Source organism: Harpegnathos saltator, unplaced genomic scaffold (genome assembly GCF_003227715.2).
Source record: "Harpegnathos saltator strain DR-91 unplaced genomic scaffold, Hsal_v8.6 scaffold117, whole genome shotgun sequence".
Classification (NCBI taxonomy): domain Eukaryota; kingdom Metazoa; phylum Arthropoda; class Insecta; order Hymenoptera; family Formicidae; genus Harpegnathos; species Harpegnathos saltator.
The window spans coordinates 520865-542101 of NW_020229892.1; the positions used below are offsets into that span (position 1 = coordinate 520865).

General features: G+C 43.5%; 1 protein-coding gene across 3 annotated transcripts in view; it reads right to left on the reverse strand.

Moving 5' to 3' along the window:
* Nucleotides 1–1113: 1113 nt before the first annotated feature.
* wb (wing blister) overlaps nt 1114–21237 on the reverse strand; it is a 159846-nt gene continuing 139722 nt past the window's right edge. For 2 of the 3 annotated variants that reach the window (XM_025303810.1, XM_025303814.1), the window contains 30 exons: nt 15547–15653; nt 14943–15126; nt 14057–14412; nt 13693–13890; nt 13432–13602; nt 13125–13288; nt 12877–13011; nt 12316–12610; nt 11997–12168; nt 11553–11774; nt 10332–10585; nt 10121–10232; nt 9873–10017; nt 9432–9744; nt 8949–9109; nt 8739–8877; nt 8367–8604; nt 8106–8279; nt 7803–7969; nt 7555–7713; nt 7328–7476; nt 6920–7207; nt 6626–6794; nt 5735–6154; nt 5464–5655; nt 4966–5300; nt 4506–4812; nt 3933–4371; nt 3483–3851; nt 1114–2395 (listed from right to left, as the gene is read on the reverse strand). In XM_025303810.1, the coding sequence (XP_025159595.1) occupies nt 2253–2395; nt 3483–3851; nt 3933–4371; nt 4506–4812; nt 4966–5300; nt 5464–5655; nt 5735–6154; nt 6626–6794; nt 6920–7207; nt 7328–7476; nt 7555–7713; nt 7803–7969; nt 8106–8279; nt 8367–8604; nt 8739–8877; nt 8949–9109; nt 9432–9744; nt 9873–10017; nt 10121–10232; nt 10332–10585; nt 11553–11774; nt 11997–12168; nt 12316–12610; nt 12877–13011; nt 13125–13288; nt 13432–13602; nt 13693–13890; nt 14057–14412; nt 14943–15126; nt 15547–15653 (6677 nt within the window). In that variant the 3' untranslated portion in view covers nt 1114–2252. Of the gene's footprint in view, nt 2396–3482; nt 3852–3932; nt 4372–4505; nt 4813–4965; nt 5301–5463; nt 5656–5734; nt 6155–6625; nt 6795–6919; nt 7208–7327; nt 7477–7554; nt 7714–7802; nt 7970–8105; nt 8280–8366; nt 8605–8738; nt 8878–8948; nt 9110–9431; nt 9745–9872; nt 10018–10120; nt 10233–10331; nt 10586–11552; nt 11775–11996; nt 12169–12315; nt 12611–12876; nt 13012–13124; nt 13289–13431; nt 13603–13692; nt 13891–14056; nt 14413–14942; nt 15127–15546; nt 15654–21237 lie in introns of those variants that run through there. The other variant, XM_025303813.1, reaches the window with a different exon arrangement.

The window sequence follows — 21237 nt, forward strand, 5'->3', positions numbered from 1 at the left end:
AGTTGGGCGCTGGCGATTTTTTACTCTTCCATGACTTTTTAACCCTTTAGGTACAAACGAAATAAAATGTGGTACAATCAGGTACAAACGAGATGCAAACCTGTAATATAAACATTTAAATAATTTTTTAAAGTTGGGCGCTAAGTTCACATCGGTTGCAATGTATCACTAAACCGTTTACAAAGAGTTGAGTTCTGCTGAATGCGGCCATTGAGTCTACGTGCCGGACGATTCGTTACATTTACTCGCATCGACGAAAATGTAAAATCGTCTTTATACAAGAATATCAACTTTCGTACACGTTCTAGAACGTATTTGAACTTGTATTTAACGCTACATGTTGACGTTCGATCCTCCAAATTGCGTGGTAAGTGAGACAAAGTAAATACTGTGCGCGACCTTCGTGTAGGTAACCAATCTGTGAAATCCTCTGAATCGGTCATGCGCTTTTGAACAAAGACTGCCACATTTGAAGTTAATACCGTTTGTAATTGCTTATATTATTTCGTATATAAGTGTCCTGAAAATATAGTCATTCAATAATACGTTCTAGCTAGTGTCCTAACTTTTATTAACTTGTAAATCTTTGGAAATTTCAAAATCATCAAATTAACAAAAGTCAGGGCGTTATTGTAACAATATATTCTTAAGATCAAACAGAGTAAAAAAGTTTAGTACTATTTCTTCTTTCGACAAATAGTTAGCAAGATATTGTAGGTTAAATATTGAAAAAGTTACCAAATTTCTCTTAAATATCTCAAAAAATATTAAGCAAATAAAAAAATGTTCCAGATAAAAGTTGTTCAAATTAACTAGTAGAAAAAGATGATAAATAAAAAATTTGGGCTTCCACTTAAGAAAAGTAATTATCAGTGAATATCTCGAAAATGGCGCCATCTGTAAATAAACTGATATAGTTGTTTTATGAACCGCTTGAAACCATACAACTTTTGTCTCAAACATTTTTTGATTTAACGCAGTGTTTCTGAGATATTTGAGTGGATCTTTTGAGTGGAAATGAGACCCTATATATATATATATATAATTATATATATATATATTATATATAATTATTTATATTAGGGTAAGGGTTGGGTAAATAAAAACAAGATATAGTTGTACTTTCGTCGTTTACATATGTACGTTCTATACAGGACAGAATGTGCTCGCATACTTAAGTGCGTGTTATTTAATGTTAGTTAATGTTCTGTATATATATAATATTTTACAATTCATCGAGAGATTATCGAGAGAGACTACGAAACAAATGTTACGTTAAAGACATTTTTTTTTAAGTTCTCGTCTTCGCATTTATAAGATTTAGAAAAGGACACTTTTCTTTTTACAGGGCACTTGGGTGTCTCTTGAAATCTCTCGATTAAGATCCAGCTCGATACCACAGTATCAATAACTTCGGTAATATCCTTACATTATTATCGGAGATCTTACTGTTGCTAGAAAAGTACAAAATGTAGTCGCTGTTCTATTCGCTATTTCGTCCATAGGACGTTTACGAAGTCGGATTCGCGTTAACGATAATAAATAATAGCTTCTTTAAATACTGATGTACAAATTGTCTGGCTTGACTTATGGCGACTTACGAGCAATTAAACTATATATGGCAGTGATCTCGCTATTTACTTGTGAAAATGTTACAGTCTAACATACGTTATATGTGTGTACGCGCACGCGTTAAAAAAGAAACACTTCGTGTCATTGTTTTATATCTATTGGGCTGAGAGACTTACGCGCATAGTCTCTCTCTCTCTCTCTCTTTCTGTGTCACGCGTTATACAACATTTAGCTTAACGAAACGATTTACGGTTTAGCATCTTTTGGCTTTGTTTAGGTTTTACATCTTAATACATTGCAGATCGTACATATAGATGTAACGTTTTATTCAAAATTGTAATATACAAAAAAAATGAATATGTTCATAATACTTTTCTAGTACATTATTGATTGATATATTGTCCTTTAGAAGAGAATATTATGATAAAATTGACTAATAAATCCGCTTTCGCTATTTTTCCTGGAGAGGAAAACTGAGTTTTCTGCTTGTCAATACTACAAAAAGCTAAAGATATCAATTCACATCTTCGATCTACAATGTGTTAAGAACCCGTCCGCATGCGAATATGGTACGTTAATCCTAGTGCGATCGCGAACTCCCGACACGACTCTTCGAGCAGTCTTTGGAACTAAACGCTGAACGCTGAGCTTCACCCATCCTCTTTCTTCACCGTGCATTGTCATTGAACCGGACAAGAACTCAAATGGATGTTGTGCAATTCATCCATGTCTGTCCAGTCCCGTCTTTCTCCTCCTATCATTACGTTCCTAATGCATCCGTTGAAGTGATCCCGCGTTACCAGCGAGCCTTTCTGAGCGGATGCTGGAAGAAACAATAGTCGTTGTAATTCTAACATTCCTCTCATTTATTACATAAAGTGTTTCAACGAAATAGACAAAGACAAAAAATAATTGGTTAAAGATAGCAACACAGGACAGTTTTAATAATAAAAGAATGTCAATATATCGCGTTTATCGTTTTCGAGACTTTTTACTTTGTAAGCTATTTCCCTTTCGATTATTCCTCCATTATGATCTACATTGATAACGTTAATCTCGCTATGGTCAACGCAGAAAGAACAAGAAAAATTCAAGAGAAAATTGCCTTTCGCTCGCACCATCGCACGTGAGTGCAATCGTGCTGCACTCTAGCGTGGTGCGCTACGAGCTCGCATGAATGGGGGGGGGGTTCAGCGACCGCATGATCGCCAGCTGATTGAGCCAAGGTGGAGGGGTTGCATTCCAGCCGCCTAGCGTAAACACGCGTGTACGCAAGGCCGTACGTGACAGAATGCGCGATTCGTTATCGCTTCCGAGAAGCGTTGCCATTCAACAGGTGGTTCGCTTCGACTGAGTGCCGACTGGACAAGACGAGAAAGCACGACTCTTGAGGCGCGAAAATCGTTAGTTATATTGTCGTTCGTAGACGTTGTAGCGACTTGGAATAAAAACCGTTGCAAAGTTATCGTTTGAAACGAGGTGAATGGAAAGTATGAATACCTACGATGCGAAATAAGAACGAACTTGAGGAACGAACTGGAGGATAAAATCTGTAGATTTTAATAGTGTTTAATGGAACTTGATCGTCTCGTAAATTATACATTGGCGAATTATGTTTTTATCTATAATTCTGAAACACTCCGTGCGAGTTACATATTCGTGTGAAATACTACTTTTTATTATAAGATTTATTCAACTACAATTTCCTTTGCACTCGTAATAATTTATATGAGCCAGTTCATAATAAATTTCAAAATTGTTCTTTGTGTAGAATACAGGAAAGAAATAGATGCAGCTGTTAGATTTGGCAAGATTTTATCACGCACAAGATTGCTCTATTTCTTCGACAACTCAGAGCAGAGTATGAGTGCAAAGGATTAATTAAAAGAGAAACATGTTTACGCGTTTACCTGGTATCCCGCCTATATACAACGGCCCGTAAGCAGTGGAGTCCGCAAAGTGATAATTGGCCTTCGTGGGCAGGCCGTACTTCTGATCCAGCTCATCCACCTTGAGCGCCAGCTCCTCATCATTATATACCGCCTGAATCCGGTGCCATCGATTGTCGCAGATAGCGTACGGACTGGCGAACCGCTGCTCTACGTATAGCGGATTATTGTCACCCAAATCGCCCGACATGATCACCCTGCCGTTGTTGAGCTCTAGCGCCAAGGAGGGTGAGCCATCAGGCGCGCTGATCGACAGCAACACGCCAGACAGTTCTGATGTCCTGAATTCCAGTTGGAGCTCAAGCACGGCACCCAGTTCAAAGTTTTTCTCTAAAATGAAACGAAATACTCCCGTAAGATGAGATACGTGAAAAAAAGACAACAATACTGATCACAATCATCGTAACATACGGTAAATGGCGTACGCCTCGTCCTGGAAATACGCGCCGCTCTCGACGCTCGGGAAGCATTGGCCGACGTTGAAGGCTCTACTGGTGGAGCCCACCATGTCATAAACATTCCCGTTGACTCGCAAACCTCTGATACAGCCCTTGAGGGTCTCCAGTTTGCTGATCACATTATCTGGGAAAGGTGTTCCGCTCTCCGGAAGGCCGCCTATGTACATCATAGACGTTAAACCGGCTCTCCTCGGTACTTTGAGGATACGCGGTGTCTGGGTGTCTACCAGTAGAGTGAGCTTTCTGTCGTCATGGCTGAGAACGACGTGATGCCAGTTACCGTCGTTGAACGGCGTTTTGAATAGCATCTGTCTCTGTTGTTTGCCCTTCAGCGATAGAAGAAGCTGCCCATCTTGGATGATCACCATCAGATGATTCTTCAGCCTGAGACCCTATAAGACGCATGTGTCGTGTTTACAATAGGTTCGTAATATTAAGCACGGAGAAAATCTTATTTTTATAATTGATCGAAAAATGATCAAACGATAAAAAATATCAAGATTAGGTAGCAATGTGGCGGCTCTACCGGAGTGATGAAGAGCAGTCCGTTGGGATAATACGTCCTGAAGTCGAACTCGATCATGTACTTCTTCTCCCAGAACTTCTTGAAGTTGAGATAGAGCTGCGTGTGACTGTGCGGTTTGTCGCCGAATTTCAAGGCGCCCGGTTCCAACGAATAGTACGGCACCTTCTGGCAACCCTCAGGTTGCGTTGACATTCCCCGGGAGAGCGATGCTGAAGGTACGTAGGTCGGTGGATCTTTCCCCATACTTGGCCCGGAGCGGCCAATTAGAGCGTGATCGAAGTTAACAGCGTCATCGAAACGGATGATTCTGAAAGAAAAATACAGTTCTTGCTGGCTAGAAAACGCTGTTATCGTTATTTTACAATTATACGATCGCGATCCTGATTTAATTATTAAATTTAATATCTAGAATTTCGGTTTCTCGGCCAAACTCGGTCATGCACTTCTCTTCGGTACTTACTGATCGTTGATGATCACATCCTTGATGGCGCCGTACAACGGCGTATGGGTGGTGACCATCTTCGTGTTATTGATGAGAGCCGGTAGCCCGCCGAAAAATAGCCCTCCATTGACGTTCGGAGCCTTGATAGCTGCGCTGGTGGGCAATCTTCCTGTGCTCTGATACGCGTCGTCGATTCTCAGCTCTATCTCTTTTCTCGTCTTAATGACGGTGGCCGAATGGTACCGGCCGTCGTTGAAGGTGCCGTTCGATTGGAGAAGCAGCTCGCCCCGGCCGGCGTTCAAGCGCGCTTGCACTTGCCCGTTGACGATGCACACGGAATAATAATTCTTATTCTGAAGGATAATCAGTCGAATATTTTTCTATTAATCGCACTGTGCGACATTAAGCTTTTTTCTCTTTATTATTGTCTTTACATTATCTTCAATGTATTTAATTAATGCATTGTGCTTGTTGTTCTGCATTTGTCTTTGTGCACAATTGCATGACGAGACTTACATTCTGTTCTTGGTTCATGTCGTCGGTACCGCTTGATGATCCGACTTCGCTACCTTCGGATGTAGAAAGAAGCAGCATGGCCGCCTCTTGCACTGTCCTGAAGGAGAAGCTCAGAACGGAGTGTTTCTTCTTCAAGGTGGACGCAGGATGCTCCAAGTACCCGTCCCCGTAAAACCCGACTACCGTCAATGGCTACAAGTTGAGATATAATATTAATTATAACGATAATGTTTCCCTTGAAGAGAGAAGTACAAAGAAGAAAGTCATTCACCTTGTTACGACAACTAGGTTCCACTCCGTAGTACAGTTCCGCCATCGGGTCGTAACCATCTTGCACCACGATGTTCGACATACACCCGAGGAACGACACTTGGGAGGGTAATACCACATCGTCGGCACGGAAACTCGGCGGCAAGCCGCCGATGTAGTATTTGGCCCGCGCCAAGTTAGGAATGTCCTCCTTCTTGGGCTGAGGTGTGGGTGCACCGATCCGTTTGTCGTCGTCGGTGTCGATGGACAGACTGCACTTCTCGATGTTCTTTTGCACCAGATACTGCCTCCAAGCGTCCATCTTCGTCCAATTGCCGGTATTGTATTTGTAGGTCGAAGACATCTCCATACTGACGTTCCCGCCATAGCCGACGTGGAGAATCACTTTGCCCTCCCGTAGGTAGATCATAATGTGTTGGTTCTGCGATTATACAATTAACACGTTCATTGTCAGACTGAAAATTTGAATTTCGTGTGGTGGCCAAAGTTATTTTTTCTTTTATTTATTTTTAGTCGTTTTTTTTGCACGATTGAACTGGCATTGAACTGAGTCTTTTCGAGGGTCCTGGTTTGTCACTCATAATAAAAAAACAATCGCATAAACGGCCGTTTGGTGAAAGGGCGCAACACGCGATATCGCGTGACCGACAATGAACGTGTTGTTAACGACTTGATTGTTGTAGGAACGAAGAATCTGCGATGAAAAGCTTGTTTCGTTTCTCGCATCTTTTTTCAAGACAGATTACATAATGGTTGATGGATCATTTGCTTCCATCAAATCCGATAAGGGCAAACTTGATTAATTAGTCGAATCGAATTTTTTTATCGCTTCAATATCGGATATCTTTCTCGATAACCTAACGGTACTGAGTAGAATTAAGTAGATTCTTACGTTATCTGGATTAATCGCTAAGAACAGCAATGCGTTCTCGTCGTATGTTCGAAAACTGAAGGAGACTCCGAAGAGAGACCAGATGTACGGGACGGACGAGACTCTGTTTCTCACGGCGTAACCTTTGCCGTTGAAACTATAAGCTATGTCGTCTCTGGCGTCTACCACCCTGCAACACGAAAATGACAGTCAATTAAAAACAGTTAACAGTAATATAAGAATAACAGCTAAGAAACGACGAAAGAGAGGCGTTTCTTTAGAAATTTTGCGAAATTGCTACGGAGTCGACTTTACCCTTCTACGCAGGCTGTGCAAGCCATATCCGGCGCGGTCGAGATGAAGTTCCAGAGGCCGATCTGCTTCCCGTCGAGGATCACCTGATGCACACAACCCGGAAGACCATTGGGTGCAATTAATTCCATCGGCTTCCTCTGCGACTTGGGAATGCCTCCTATCCATACTCGGTCCGTGGGCAGAACGTCGAAACGACCATACTCAGAGTTGGTCGAATTAATGACAGGCAAATACCTCCCGGACGTGGATGTCTGCTTGCGTACACTTAACTTGCCTATATGTCGAGTTCTAAGGTTGTTGCGAAATATCAATTACTTTTGTAGATTAATATCGCATTCATCCTGATTTACTTATACATCGATCGGTTACATCAAGATCAATCTCGCGCTAAAATGTATCGTCACTTACCTCTCAGCCTCGACCCGGTACCAGGACATGTCGTTCTGTAGATCTCCGTTTTCGAGGACTTCCGGATGCGTCAGGATGCCTGTACCGCCGCCGACGTTCCACAGGAATCGTACCTTCCTGTCGACTATCTCCAGAGCGACGAAGTCGTCCTGAAACAAGATTGAAATAACAGAAAATGTAATTTACATGCCGGAAGTAACTCTTTGTCTTGACTTTGTAGAACTTACGTTTATTCCACTGGGCAGGTAAAACAGGGAACCCTCTTTGCGCCCGGCCGGAAGCACGAATGTCATCACGATCGAGGTGGTCGCCGAAGGTTGCAATGTTTCCGGTCTGTAGGAACGAATGCATTGCTTGCCATCCACCGATTTCACAGAAACGCGAATCTGCAAGAAGAAATAACGTACACGTGTGAAAAATTGCATTTAAATTTTAACAACAATAATTTTAAGGAGAAAGTAACAATTATCCTTACTCCGTCGACGGTATTACGAGCCTCCGCGATCTTGTCCTTGAGGTTCTGCAGTTTTGTAGCCAACGTGTCGTTCCATTTATCGAAAACGGCTTTTCGCTTCATCGCAGCGTTTGACAAGCTTATCAACTTCGCGTCAGCTTTCTTAATGTTACTCAGCGCCTCCGTCACTGAAATGGACATTTTTATATGGATAATTTAACAAGACACATGTACACAGTTAAATAAATAAATATCCTAAATTCTATATACTTATATATGTTTTTTATATGTCAGATACAACTAAATTTTAACAAAGAGATTTACGTTTTTCGCTGGCCAAGCTGATCTTCGAGTCACCCTCGCGTTTCAGTTCGTTCAACTTTGGTTTCAGTCTATCAGCGATACCCTGATTATAATCGTCGATCAATCGTTGCGTGTTTTTCATCGATTCTTTTACTTTGTCGTTCTCGTCCAGTATATTCTGCAGATCTTCGTGAACTGGAGGAAGGGGACAGTTTTCCGAGTCTTTATCTGAGTCTTCTTTTATTCAACAAATTATTCATTAGGTATTTTTAGTCAACTTACATTTTTTGCTGCTGCCCTGAAGCTCTCGCAGTTTCACGTTGATCTGGTTGTCCTTAATCCCGGTGTTGTTCAATGTGTCTTTCAACGTGTATACGGCATGTTTCTGCGTTTCAAGCTCAGCGTTCGCGTTTTTGACTAGTTTATCGTGCTCTTTCGCTGTTTCCCATTGTTGGGAAGACTTGGAGAACGCCTCCTTAGCTTCGTCTAACAGCGACCTTTGTCCTGAAGGTGGGAATACCTGAAGGAAAAATTCACGTTGCATTCAACATTGCTCTGAAATCTTAAATGCTCCCTGAAGATTACTACCATTCATTAACGAGTGTTAGCCATTATCTTCTTGAGTTTTCAAATCGATAAAAATTAAAAACTCACCTTCTCGTGTGCTTCTTCGGCGGCTGCCTTGGCTGCCAGCGCAGTGGTCCTCGCCATTTGCAGACTGTCGACGATGTTCTTGTAGGCTTGACTGGCCTTCAGAGGACTGGCCGCGATGTCCCGCGTCTCGGCGAACAGGCTGCTTGACACAAACGAAGTTACTCTTCGTCGTGTTTTCATGAGCACGATCGCATCGTCATTATCGCTCACCTGACGTACTGGTCGGCGTAACTCGACAGATTCTTCGCATGCTTTATCGCCGGTACCACGTACTGCTGATTGTACTCGTAATTTAATCGATATAGGATCTCCTCCCGCATGGTCAGCTTCTCCTTCCAATGCGCCAATTTATCTTGCAACCCCGGAAGATCCTGAAGATCGTGATTAATACATTCGCTATACACACGTGTAACGCACCAATCTCTTGCAAGAGATTAATACATTGCACATGTATGACAGCGATAATTCTTTTCTCTATGTCTAGATAAATAAATTAAATGCAGTTTACGTTTATATAAAAAAATATGCAATATCAATTGTGTAAATATTACATGCTACATGATTACATACAAATATGTAGAATAGATTGCGAGAATGATTTTTTCAATAAAATTTCTGGTATTCTCCCATGTTGGAGATAGACATTTTGAGACATGTAAAACCGCGAAAAAAATGCACTGATGGTATAAATACCTGGATATCGTTCTCAGCGTCGACGAGGAAGCCGCGAGCTTCGTCTACGAGGTTCTGCCCTTCGACGATGGTTTTATTCGTCTCGCCGCGCAGCGTGCCGATACGAGCACATTGCTCCTTGGTGTCGATGAACGTCTTGTTGATACCGTTATACAAGCCGTCGTAGGTGAATAGTGTCTCCATTGTATCCTCCACCACCGTCGTTATGTCGTTCAACTTCACCGTGTAATCTTCGGTGTCGTCTTGGATGGCTGCCAATGGCTCGGTCACGTCCTCAAGCAAGTTCAGCCATGCCACGTACTTGGCAACCTCGCTGGTTAATCAAAAAGATATTGTTTATTAAGAAAAATATATCACAAAAACGTATACTCTGTTCAGAATATTATTTTCCGAGGTTCATTTCCGAATAGGTTCCAAACTGTTATGGCTGACGGTACTCACTCGAGGAAGTCCTCGACTTCCATGGTTCTTTTGCTGATGTCGACGGACTTGAGGTAGCTCAGGATCATCTTGCCGGTTTTCAAGGCCTTCTTGATGCCTATCCTCCTGTTGTCGTTGCTATACTGGTTGAGCTGTAAAATTGTATCTGGAAGAAATTACGACGAACCATATTAGAAACATTCACGTCGCGTCACGATCATCTCTTAACGGCATGATCTCTTAACAGCAACGGAGATATCGCGCGTTACCTTCGATTTTCCTACGTAACTTCTCGACCTCGATCTTCGCGCTGAAGATGTTATTCTTCAGATCGCTGCTTCTGGTCTTCAGCGTATCGGCATGCTTCGCATAGGTATTCGTCTGTAAGGTAATATATTTTCGGCATTGGACAACAAATGCAAAATAGATACTTAGAGGAAAGTCTTGATGTTGTGATCCAACGATTTCACAAATACTTACGTTTCTTAGCATAGCCTCGACTTCTTCTGCAAGTTTCCTGTACTTGTGCCACGGTACATTCCTCATTCTCTGTCGCAGACGATCTCGCAGCTCCACTTCCCCGAGATACTCGGTCGCGTTGGAATCGATATGCGTCAATGCCTCCCATGGGGGCAGGATGTAGCCGTCCGCTATGTCGTTCGTGTCAGCGGCCAGTCTCGCGGACATCATTTCGACGGTGTTGAGCAGAATCCCCGTGCAATTGTCGTCGCAGGCTGATAAAAAAGAAAATCGATGAAAGGCAGGTTGATAAAAGCGACGTAATTGTTGCCTATTAACCTTTTGACCAGCAAACTGAATTTTCAAAAGTTATCACCGATATAAAAATATAGTTGAATTAACTATAATCTCACTATATTTTATAGTTCATTTTGGCGTCAACTATATTTTTATAGTTCGTGGAACCTGCAAAATATAGTAGAATAAGCACAAATATATAGTCAATGATTGGCTTAAACATTTGTTTAGTTACTTTTACCACATATATGGTAAGTTCTCATTCACGAATATAGTGAGATTTAATATTCATATAGTTACATCTGTCATCATTTAGCAAATATTTTGGTAATATTGACTATATAAAAGAGTTACTTTACCTACCATTTTATATTTGTATCCATACAATAATTTTAATTTAACTTACTATAATTCTTAGTAAAAATATTATATGGTTGGTTATACTATGCCTATATCGTAATTATTACCGATATTATGGTAATATTTACTATAAATATGATATTTTAGTTACTATATCATTATAGTTCCAAATATCATATACTTTTCTCTCAGTGTAAGCAATGTTATTCAAATGTTATATCTATTTAAGGTTTTAAGGTCACTGTTTATGAATATGAAGACAAAATGTTTCAAATTCGAAATGATGGACTTAATTTTAAATAGACACAAAGTCTATCTAAAGTCGATAAAGTAATAAAATACTTCCACCGGCTTGACTCACTTTTCGTGAGATCAGTGTTGCATTTTCGCCAGCTCACGGGGTTAAGGATACGCAACGTCCTTCGTGAGCGCGCGTGTGATGTTCCCGCGCGTATACGATAACTTATTCTCGCATTTGCACGATCGTCCCGCGAAGTAACATGCGTGCAAAGTGACGTTCAAACATCGTTTACATTTGAGAGTCAGTTTGAGCGCCAGTTCGCTCTGTTGCGCGAATAAACTTACTAGTGCAAACGTCGTTTATGTAAACATGACGATACGCCGTGCACTCAGAGCAATCTCTACCCGTGGAGCCGGGCCTGCATTTACACTGGCCCGTCTCGCCGTCGCAGGCGTCGCTCACACTTCCTGCCAAGTTGCAATTGCACGGGACGCACTTGCCGTCCGGAAGATCGGGCAAGCCGTAATAGCCGTAAGAGCAGCGCTCGCATTTTCTGCCGGTGTAACCTACAGCACACAGGAAGAAGATCAGAGGTGGACGAGAAGTATGACGCAGCTTTGTCCGGAATATCCCTTCAAGGATTGAAATATTTTTTTTTTTTTGAGAACTTTTGGCTTTCCATTCCTTCGGAAAAAGTTCGATCAATCCTCAAAACTTTTAAATGCCATTTAACTTAAATCTGAACACTTCTCAACCACAACATTTATTTCTCTGTCTCTGTCACGTACCTGGTTTGCAGTGACAAATGGGTTCGATGCCCATGCGGATCACGCAGGTGCTCGAGAATCTCTTGTCGACCTGCGGACACGGACACGGCCTGCAGCCCCCGAATTCCGGATGACCGTAGAAACTGTCCATGCAAACGTCGCAGTGCGCGCCGATCGTGTACTCCCGGCAGTCCTGTTTGCGAAATCAAAGTCGGCGGTGAGAGAAACTGTTGCGCGCAGCGACTCGACAACAACATCTCTCCTCAACACGCTTCCTACGCGCTATGATCTCCCCGCGAATCGTGCGTCACGCATGGGAAAACGCTCGAGTAATGCTTACCAAGCAATATCCCGTCTCTCTGTCGCACACGTCGGATCTGCCGTTGCATTGGCAACGTCTGGCCTGCCCGACGAAATCGACTACGCCGGTGGACACGGCAGTGGTGTTCGCGTGCCACCTGTAGTAGCCGATGCTCGGGTCCTGGCAGGATGTGCCGTTGTATTCCGGTGGGCACTCGCAGATCTCCACTCCGATCGCCAGCGATGGCGAGTGCGTGGGCGTGAGGACAGCGGCGTCCAGAGACGCCTCCAGAAGTTTGAACGAGATGCCCAAGTTGAGCGGCGAGCTAGCTTTTCTGCAGAATATTAACACCAATTTCAACATCGACGTGTAATATACCATAAAGGTCACAATGATACACCCTACGCTCCGAAGAAGCGAAGCCTGTGTTACTCTTCGTTTTAAAATTTTGAGCGAGTAATCAATTTTTCATACGAGAAATTCGTTACTCGAAAACAAATTGTTGAATTAAGTGGAAGGTGTTGGAGGAGACTCGCCGCGAAGCAATTTTCTCGCGAGAGCTGCTAACTCGGATGATTCGAGGTACGGTAGGAGACTCACGTGGTTCTTGGGAAATCAGAGTTGTCCGAGGCCTTGATGAGGATGTACTGCAGGTTCTGCAACGCCACCATCAGCACCTCCCTGGAGACCTTGTAATCCGGCCTGTTTCGCAATTGCCACAGCGACTCGTGGAATCTGGGAGCAAGTCAGACGCTTGCGTGTATCCTGACCATGTACCTCGGCGTGACGATAAATCGGAGGAAGGATTCTCGGCTGGAACCTCCAGGAGAGAAAAAAGAAACAAATACCTGATTTCATAGCGGTCGTCGCTCACTGGTACGCGCAGATAATACTCCAGCACGATCTTGTTGTTTCCTTGCATCTGCACCAGGGGATACCGGAGGTTCGATCGCACAGGTATCCCGTCCTCCGTCGAGACTTTGAAGCGCAGGAATCCTCCGTACGAGACAACCTGCGAGAAATCATCGCGATTCGCTCAACCACTAATGAATCACAGCCCGAAGCGCTTGCTTTTCAAGTCAGTCTCATTAGATAAAAAAAAAAAGAAAGAAAAAACAATGGCGAGGACACGGAAATCTAGTCGCGGAAAATTACCTTGTCGCCCAGGAACGAGTCCGGCAATCTCCAGTACAAAGGATAATTGTAGTAGAGATTCGAGGGTAACGTGACGTCACCGTCGGACCCGGGGATCACGGTGAGGCCGTTCGTCACGTTCAACCCGCCGTTCACTGTCGGCAATACAGTCGTGGCGCCGAAGTCCGTGATCTATTCAACAAGCGAACGAGCCGATGAGAAATCGCACGATACACATCCGTCGACCTCCGGCAAAGACCGTGCGATCCAGACGCGTTTTACCGTGATGTCGTGGTCGGTGCCGTTGGTGTAGAGCGCACGAGGATGCGTCAGCCTGCGTTGGCCCCAGCTGAGCCTAGCCTGACGGCACAGGGCGCTCCTCCGGAAGCAGAAGCATTCGGTGCATCCTCTGGCGTTGTCCGCCGCGAGACCGAAGGTGCCCTCCTTGCATTGATCGCACTGTCGCCCGACGGCCAGTTCCTTGAGAATAATTATTCCCTCGATTAGCGTGTCTCGATGACTGATGGTGTTGGATTTCGCGATGTCACGTTTGCACCTTCCCCCCCCCCCGCCCCTCCCTCTCTACCTCTCTGAGACTTTTTTCTCTTTGCCTCCGTCGTTTCGACGAGTCATTTCAGTCGCTCACCTTGCACGGGCACTGTCCCTTGTCGTCGCACCCGCAGATGCCGTCCTGGCATTGCGTAGTGCCGGCCGCGTTGCAGCTGCACGGCCGGCACCTGGGGTAACCGTAGTAGCCCTTGGCGCACCTCTCGCACCTCAGCCCGTCGTAGCCGATTCTGCACGGACATTGGCCCTGATGGTCACACTGCGGTCGCGTGGCGCCGAGGGTGCATGCACAGGGCCTGCAGCCGACACGTGGCACCAGGTCCCAGGCGCCGGGTCGGCACCGGTCACAGTGCTCGCCGTAGGTCAGACTGGGGCACACGCAGCGACCGGTGTCGGGGTCGCACATGTGGCCGGGCCGCACACATGGGTCACACACTGCGGGATGATCGTTTGACTCTTCCTTAATTCTCCCAAAGTCTACGCTACTTAATTATAAACATGTTTCCTAGGTTAACCCTTCGCATTCGAGGAACATTTCCACATTTCCCCTTCCACCAACTCGATAATTATAAATATAATTACCAAATTCCTAGAAAAACTACAAAAACGATCTTTATTTCGTTTAATGTTGTCGCAGTATTTGTTGTTTTATTGCTCTTTACATTCAAATCTTTTATATGTCAGCACAGCTGGCGTTCCGAGTTGCCGGAATAAGTGCTCGTGCCAGCTGCGCTGGCATCCCGAGTGCGAAGGATTAAGATTTGAGGGGAGGGTGATGTCGCGAACGCGAATCTAAAGTTCCTTGGGGATTCTTCGGCCTTTCGGCCGAAGCGACCATAAGCGATCTCGACTCTTGATCGAATAATCCGGCTCTCGATTGAATCAATTACGATCGCGCGATTATTAGATTAGAAGCGTGTCGTGTCGGGGTGGATAAAGGCGGAACGACTTGGCGGCACACTCACGCTGACATCCGTTCGCCGAGAATCCGTAATGTCCAGACAGACAAGTATCGCAGCGCGAACCGCCTACGCCCGGCTTGCAGTAGCATTGTCCTGTGTTGCTGTGGCAGGACACATTGCGGGATCCCATGGTATCGCAATTGCAAGTCGCGCAGCCTGTTCCCGATGCTAATCCCCAGTAACCAATCTGGAGGATAAGATGCATTAAATTCAATCGCCAGGAGTGGCCCGGATATTCGGGTCAGGATGAATGCAAGCCGCGCGACAGTACACTGAAAACCCGAGTGTATTATTTTGACACGTATAAGCTGAAGCTTCCTTTACGCGTATCTTGTGTTGTCTTAAATCACGTCGTTTAACGCGTTTAAACGCGTCAAGTGATATCGTAATGCATCAAATGACGTGATTTCAGACGACAAGAAACGCGTGAAGAAAGCTTCAGCTTATACGTGTCAAAATAACACACTCGGGTTTGCAGTGTAGAAGCGGAATTTCTTCCTCTCTCTTCTTTTTTTTTTATTTCTTTTTCCCCACCCCTTTCTTACGGCTCTCCCAAGCCAAATCAGTTCTTTTGATCGAGAATACACGAGACTGCTCTACGACTTACCTTGCACTCGTTGCATTGTCTGCCGACGACCTGCGGCTTGCACTGACATTGACCCGACACGATGTCGCAGGCGGAGCTGGTGGAGCCGAAGCTGCTGCAGCCGCATCCTGCAATCGTATGGATGTGTCGTTGAGTGTCTTCTCGCACGCGGAGATTTCTTACGCGGATAGATTCACCGCGATGCGAGTTCACCTCAGCGGAGCAAACGACATAATTGAGCGAGGCCGCTTGTAAGCGCGAGGCGCCGACAAGTGTCGACGGCGGCTCCATTAATAATTCATGCGGCATTATTCTCGCTTTCGTGTTAATCGCGCGCAGCCCGATGACGCTGATGACGCGAGCACGAACGCGTCGGCCGATCAATTGGGAGCGACGCGACGAGCGGAACGCGAAATTCCGCCGTGGCGCCGCAGCAGCGCGACAACAAACATCCGCACGACGATGCTCGCGCGCGTGTCAATTCCGCGGCGCTGCTCATTCATGCGCCGTCGAGCGGACTTTGCAATTAGCGATGCGGCCTGTCGGCCGGTTCGTATTGTATTCAAATGCCGCAGACGACTGCACGCCAACTCGCCCGCCGCGGAAATTTATAAATTATGCATGGTAGCATCGAACGCGCGCGGCTGCCGATCTCCCCCGTTAAAACCGCGGCGAGCCCGCGCCGCGACGGATTACGCGCGAGAGAATTGATTCGGTGATGTAATCGTGCGTTCGCACGTGCGTGGCTGCGCCGCGAATTCGTCGGCTGGGGGAAGCTCTGCGACGGCGCACAGTCGGGCCAGATGACATTTTTTGGTTCAAAATTCTCTAGAGACCTGAATTTTCAACCGATCATCGACACCAATGGATGAGGTTGATCCTGAATAAATTCCAAAAAGATTTGTCTAACCGAAATTTTGAAAAAATTATCAGGTTCAGGGTTCATAGGTTTAGGATTTGTCTTAAAAGTTTATCGTTTAAAATACCGTAAACCGGGGATACTTTGCACAACATTTTGACCTTTTTTAATTCCCTATGTGAAAAATCAGCATTGTATCAACATTTAATTTATGTAAACATGGTAATCATTGCTTAAGGATGTAAGAAACAGATTTTTATCTTAAAAATATTTTAAAAAATTTTCTAAGTAATTTTTCCAGATTTTTGAAAATTTGTGCAAAGTTACCCAGGCATGGGGTTACTTTGCACCGTATTGAAAAACCTATACAATTCCTATAGTTAGTCTGGATCAGTGCAAAGTAACCTCATTATTTTGTCAGTAAATAGTTCACCATTAATTTAACCTAGAATCATTAAAGTAAAAAGGATAATCATTAATATACCATACCTGCTTTTCGTATTTAACACTTTTAATGCAATTTTAATTCTTATGGTAAACCCATATCATTCAACACAAAACAAGTTCTTAAGGTGGTAGGTAATGAACTAAATGTTAGTTCATGTAATAGAGGCACAGTGAAAAAAACAACTAAAAATCAACTTAAAATTAAAATAAAAAATGGAAAAAAAATATTTCTGAACAATAAGAAAATAGTTCATTAGCCCCATTGGAAGTCCAATTCAGGCACTCTGTACAGTTCTCTAGTTTTGCTAACTTTCTTGGGTTCCTTGATATGAGACAGAATATCATTCCATTCATAGTATAACATATCTTCACATCCGTCGGGTCACTTCCATGCTTTTCCAGTTTTCACCATTGACTTTACGATTGCGCCATTTTTCTTGACCTTCGTAATTTGTCCAGGAACAAGTTCTCCTTCGTAAGTGAAGACAACGAATTCATTTTCTTCTCTTCTTACTGGTGTCTAATTGTTTGAGCTAGATTTCTTACTGTCTTCCTCTCGGTTGCTTAAGTCATTTTCCAAATCACTGAATGTTTCTAGAGTGGAACTGTCATCATGGCAGGAAAAATCATCTGAATCCTCTTCTTCAGACTCAGCTTTTGACTTTTTGATCTTTGTAATAAGTGTCCTCTTCTTTTTTCTCTTATTCTGCTCAGCATTAACTTTGCTTCCAGAGGCAGCATGTAAACCTTTATCGTTGTTTTTGTCTTCTATGTCTTTAGTGCTAACACTTTTACCTGCAGGAACAGTCAGCTTTCTTCTTCGTTTCTTGACGCTTTCAGAGCTCAAAACACTGTAAACTTTGTCCTGTAAGAAAATCTTGAAGCTGTCTTCTAGTGTCTCTGTATCATAGGATTCTCTGTCTCTAAATTGTGCCAAGACTTCGTTGACATTTATTGGATATACGCTGCACTTTCTGAAACCTGACTGTAAATTGGCAGCTTGATTCGGCTCCAAAGCAGCTACCAGCTTTTTTAAAAGTTGTGGAAAATGTTGTTTGTCGAGGGACGTCTTGTTACGGCCAGCAGAAGAATTTTTGTATTCGTTCATTATTTTACGCCAAGCTGTTTTAAGGGGTTTAAAGAAAGCAACATCGAGAGGTTGAGTTATGTGGGTGCTATGAGGTGGTAAGCAAACAAACTTGATTTCATTTTTTTCGCAAGCTTCGATAACTTTTGGAGAAGTATGAGAGGATAAGTTATCACCCAAAAGAACTTTACCACCTGACTTCTTTTGTAAAGAAGGTAAAACTACAGAAAAAAAACCACTCTTCAAACGCTACTCCATCAAACCATCCACTTGCAGTGGTGAAGTATCTTGCGCCTTTGGGACCTCCTTCGCACCAAGTTGACCAAAGGTTAGTGGCCTTATATACAACAAATGGTGGAAGAAGTTCACCTACTGCATTACCTGACATCATGATGGAAATACTTGACTTAGAAGTGTTTCTTATGTTAGTGGGATACTTACAGCCTCTCTTTACCAGACATTTTTTAGAGCCAGGGTCGTCCGTTAGATTTGTTTCATCATAATTATAAATATTTTCGGGGGGTACATTCTGGAGAGTTACAGAAAGATGTTGAATATATTCTCTCAAGGATTCTTCACTGATTTCTGCACGAACTTTTTCGATATTGGCGACAAATTTTTGTATCAGCTCTGGGTGCCTTCGTAAAAAACCCTTGATTAGATCAGCACCTGGATAGACTGAGTCTTTGAATTCCTTAACATTTCTTCCGATTCTTAAAAGATAATCTTTCATGATGCGACGTAAGTCTTCTTCGCAAATAGAGAATCCAAATTGACTCATTTGAATTGTACATTTCACAAAGGCAGCCTCCTCTAATTCAGAAAAAACAGTCGGCTTACCAGGCTTCAATTCGTGTTTTCCTTTCAGTTTGTAACAAATAGTTCTTCTACTAATACCATATTCCGCAGCAGCTTGTTCTTGTATCAGCTTTCCAGATTTGACATCTTCAAGACACCTGGCTAGATCCTCATCTGTGTAATCTTTGTATTTTCTGGCTCCAAGCTTTCTTTATGTAATGATGTGGCATCTGAAGAAAAAAAGCAAGGAGGCTATTAGTTTTGTTGTACATTTTTTTCACTTCAAGTTTTATTTATTTCACAACTCTCTGTCAAAATATTTGACGTCACAAAATAGCCTGATAAAGCATTCGCCAACTTTTTTCATGAATTTATTATGATCAGATTTTAACTTCAGTTACTCAAAAAATTAATTAGGACTGCAAACAAGAATGAAATAACTCTACTTTTAATATAAAATGTCTTTAAATTCGAATAAGTTCTTGGTTTTTGATTGCTAAGAAGATTTGGCGTTACTTTGCACATTGTGCAAAGTAGCCCCTTTTCTACCAAGAAATTATGTTTATTTACAAAGCTGGTCACCCTGAAAATTCTAGGCAAACTATGGATTTAACGTTTGGTATACTTCAAACCGATAATAGAGTGAACACTTGAAGCTATTCACTCACCTTTTAATTCTAGTTAGATCTGCTACACAGGTAAAAGTTCCACCACTAATATTTCTTCTTTTCCTGTTGATGTTAACAACACAAAACGTGAAGTCAGAAATTCACGCCATAATACGCCACCACTCGCACTGAGTAATGCCACTAACACCATCTATCAGTATCTGAATTAATTAGTAGTTTTAGTTCACTGCTTTCGCAGCTAGAGAGCAGAAAATGTTTGACGTTCTCTCGTGCAAAGTTACCACCCCTGGGTGTGCAAAGTAACCCCAGTTTACGGTACAGTGTCTTGGGTTCCACCTCAATGAGTTCGAGCCTCATCACCTTCACCTTTTAGAAAATTTTAGAAAATTTCAGAATTTCAAAACTCATCATTTCAGTCTACATTAAGAAAGAATTAAGGATTAAAATCTCCGGTTTTGTGCTTAACGGGTCTATATTTGATGTTTTTGTATTTTGGGCATATGAGTTTTGGGTTAATGGGTTTCTGCTTCAAGATCGATAAATCTCGAGGTGTCTGTCGATTGGTTTTATAGTTTCCATCCGCTGAATACGCTATTAGATAGAAATAAGTGTCGAATAATGAGTATTTCACAAGTTTCTTGCGTTTAACGATAATTTTTCCTCTTTTGGAGCTAGTAATTCGAAAAAAAAAATTTCCTTTTTACTTTCGCAAGGCAGATCTCTTCGGAATTTATTCAGGATCAACCTCATCCATTGGTGTCCGATGATCAGTTGGAAATTCAGGTCTCTAGAGAATTTTGAACCAAAGAATGTCATCTGGTCCCACTGTGCGGCGGGTCGATTCACTCGCCTGTGCGCGAATTTGCGAAAAGGACATTCCTGCAACTCTCTACGTCCTTGATAGTGTTAGCGCATACGTCGGACCTAAAAGTCGAAGCTTTCAATAACCGCTCACGCGATGACAGTTATTCTCTGAATCTTATTAGAAAAGCGCAGCGAGTCGATTTCGAACGATCCTTCGCTCGCACCGAGCTAAGAGTCTCCGCTCTGAGACGTCGACCGAATCGCTCCCGCTCGAAATTCAACAACAAATTCACGATGTGATCCATCGTCAGCGGGACGGAAAATCCGTTTCTAATCGACTGAAATATCCATCCGACAGGGCAAAAATCTCGCTCGAAGCTTGCACGACACGAGCATTCGCGCGACTTGCAGCGCCTCGGTTATTTGCTCTCAGCGGATTTGCAGCCATTTCGCGAGTGAGAGATTTCACTCCAGGAAATTTAGAGAGTGCACGACACGACACGACATTCTCCGTTTATTCCCGCATGTAATTACACTCAACGGTGCACGCGGTTGGTTATCTGATACGAGAGAGTTTCAGCGTCCTCGCAGACGAGAAGAGATGACGACGGAGACGAGGTGTTTGACAGTAATTATAATGCATCTCGTCGCGCGTCTGCGCGCGCTTAACATATTAGTTTAACGAGCGGCGACGTTATTATGCGCGAAATTATCCGCTAACGCGCCGGATTCGCGCGCCCCGCAAATGGGCCGCGATTTGAATAATTAACGTGCCGCGCGCGCGCACGGCGGCGCAGATTTATATCATCTAATAATGTGTTAAGTGTTTTCCGCGAACGTGCGCGTCGGGAGCTGTCATACGTGGCACGTATTAATTTTGCGCACTAAGTTACACGTATACGCGCGCGCACACCTTCGCGGTGAACATAAACGTTCGTCTCGCGCGTAGGAAAAATAGCGCTCTTGCGACGGTAACGAGCCGCGCTTCTTCAGTCAGATTGCACGATTGTAGCTCCCACTCTTCCGCTTTAGCATATCCCTTCCTCCCTCTCTCTCTCTCTCTCTCTCTCTCTCTCTCTCTCTCTCTT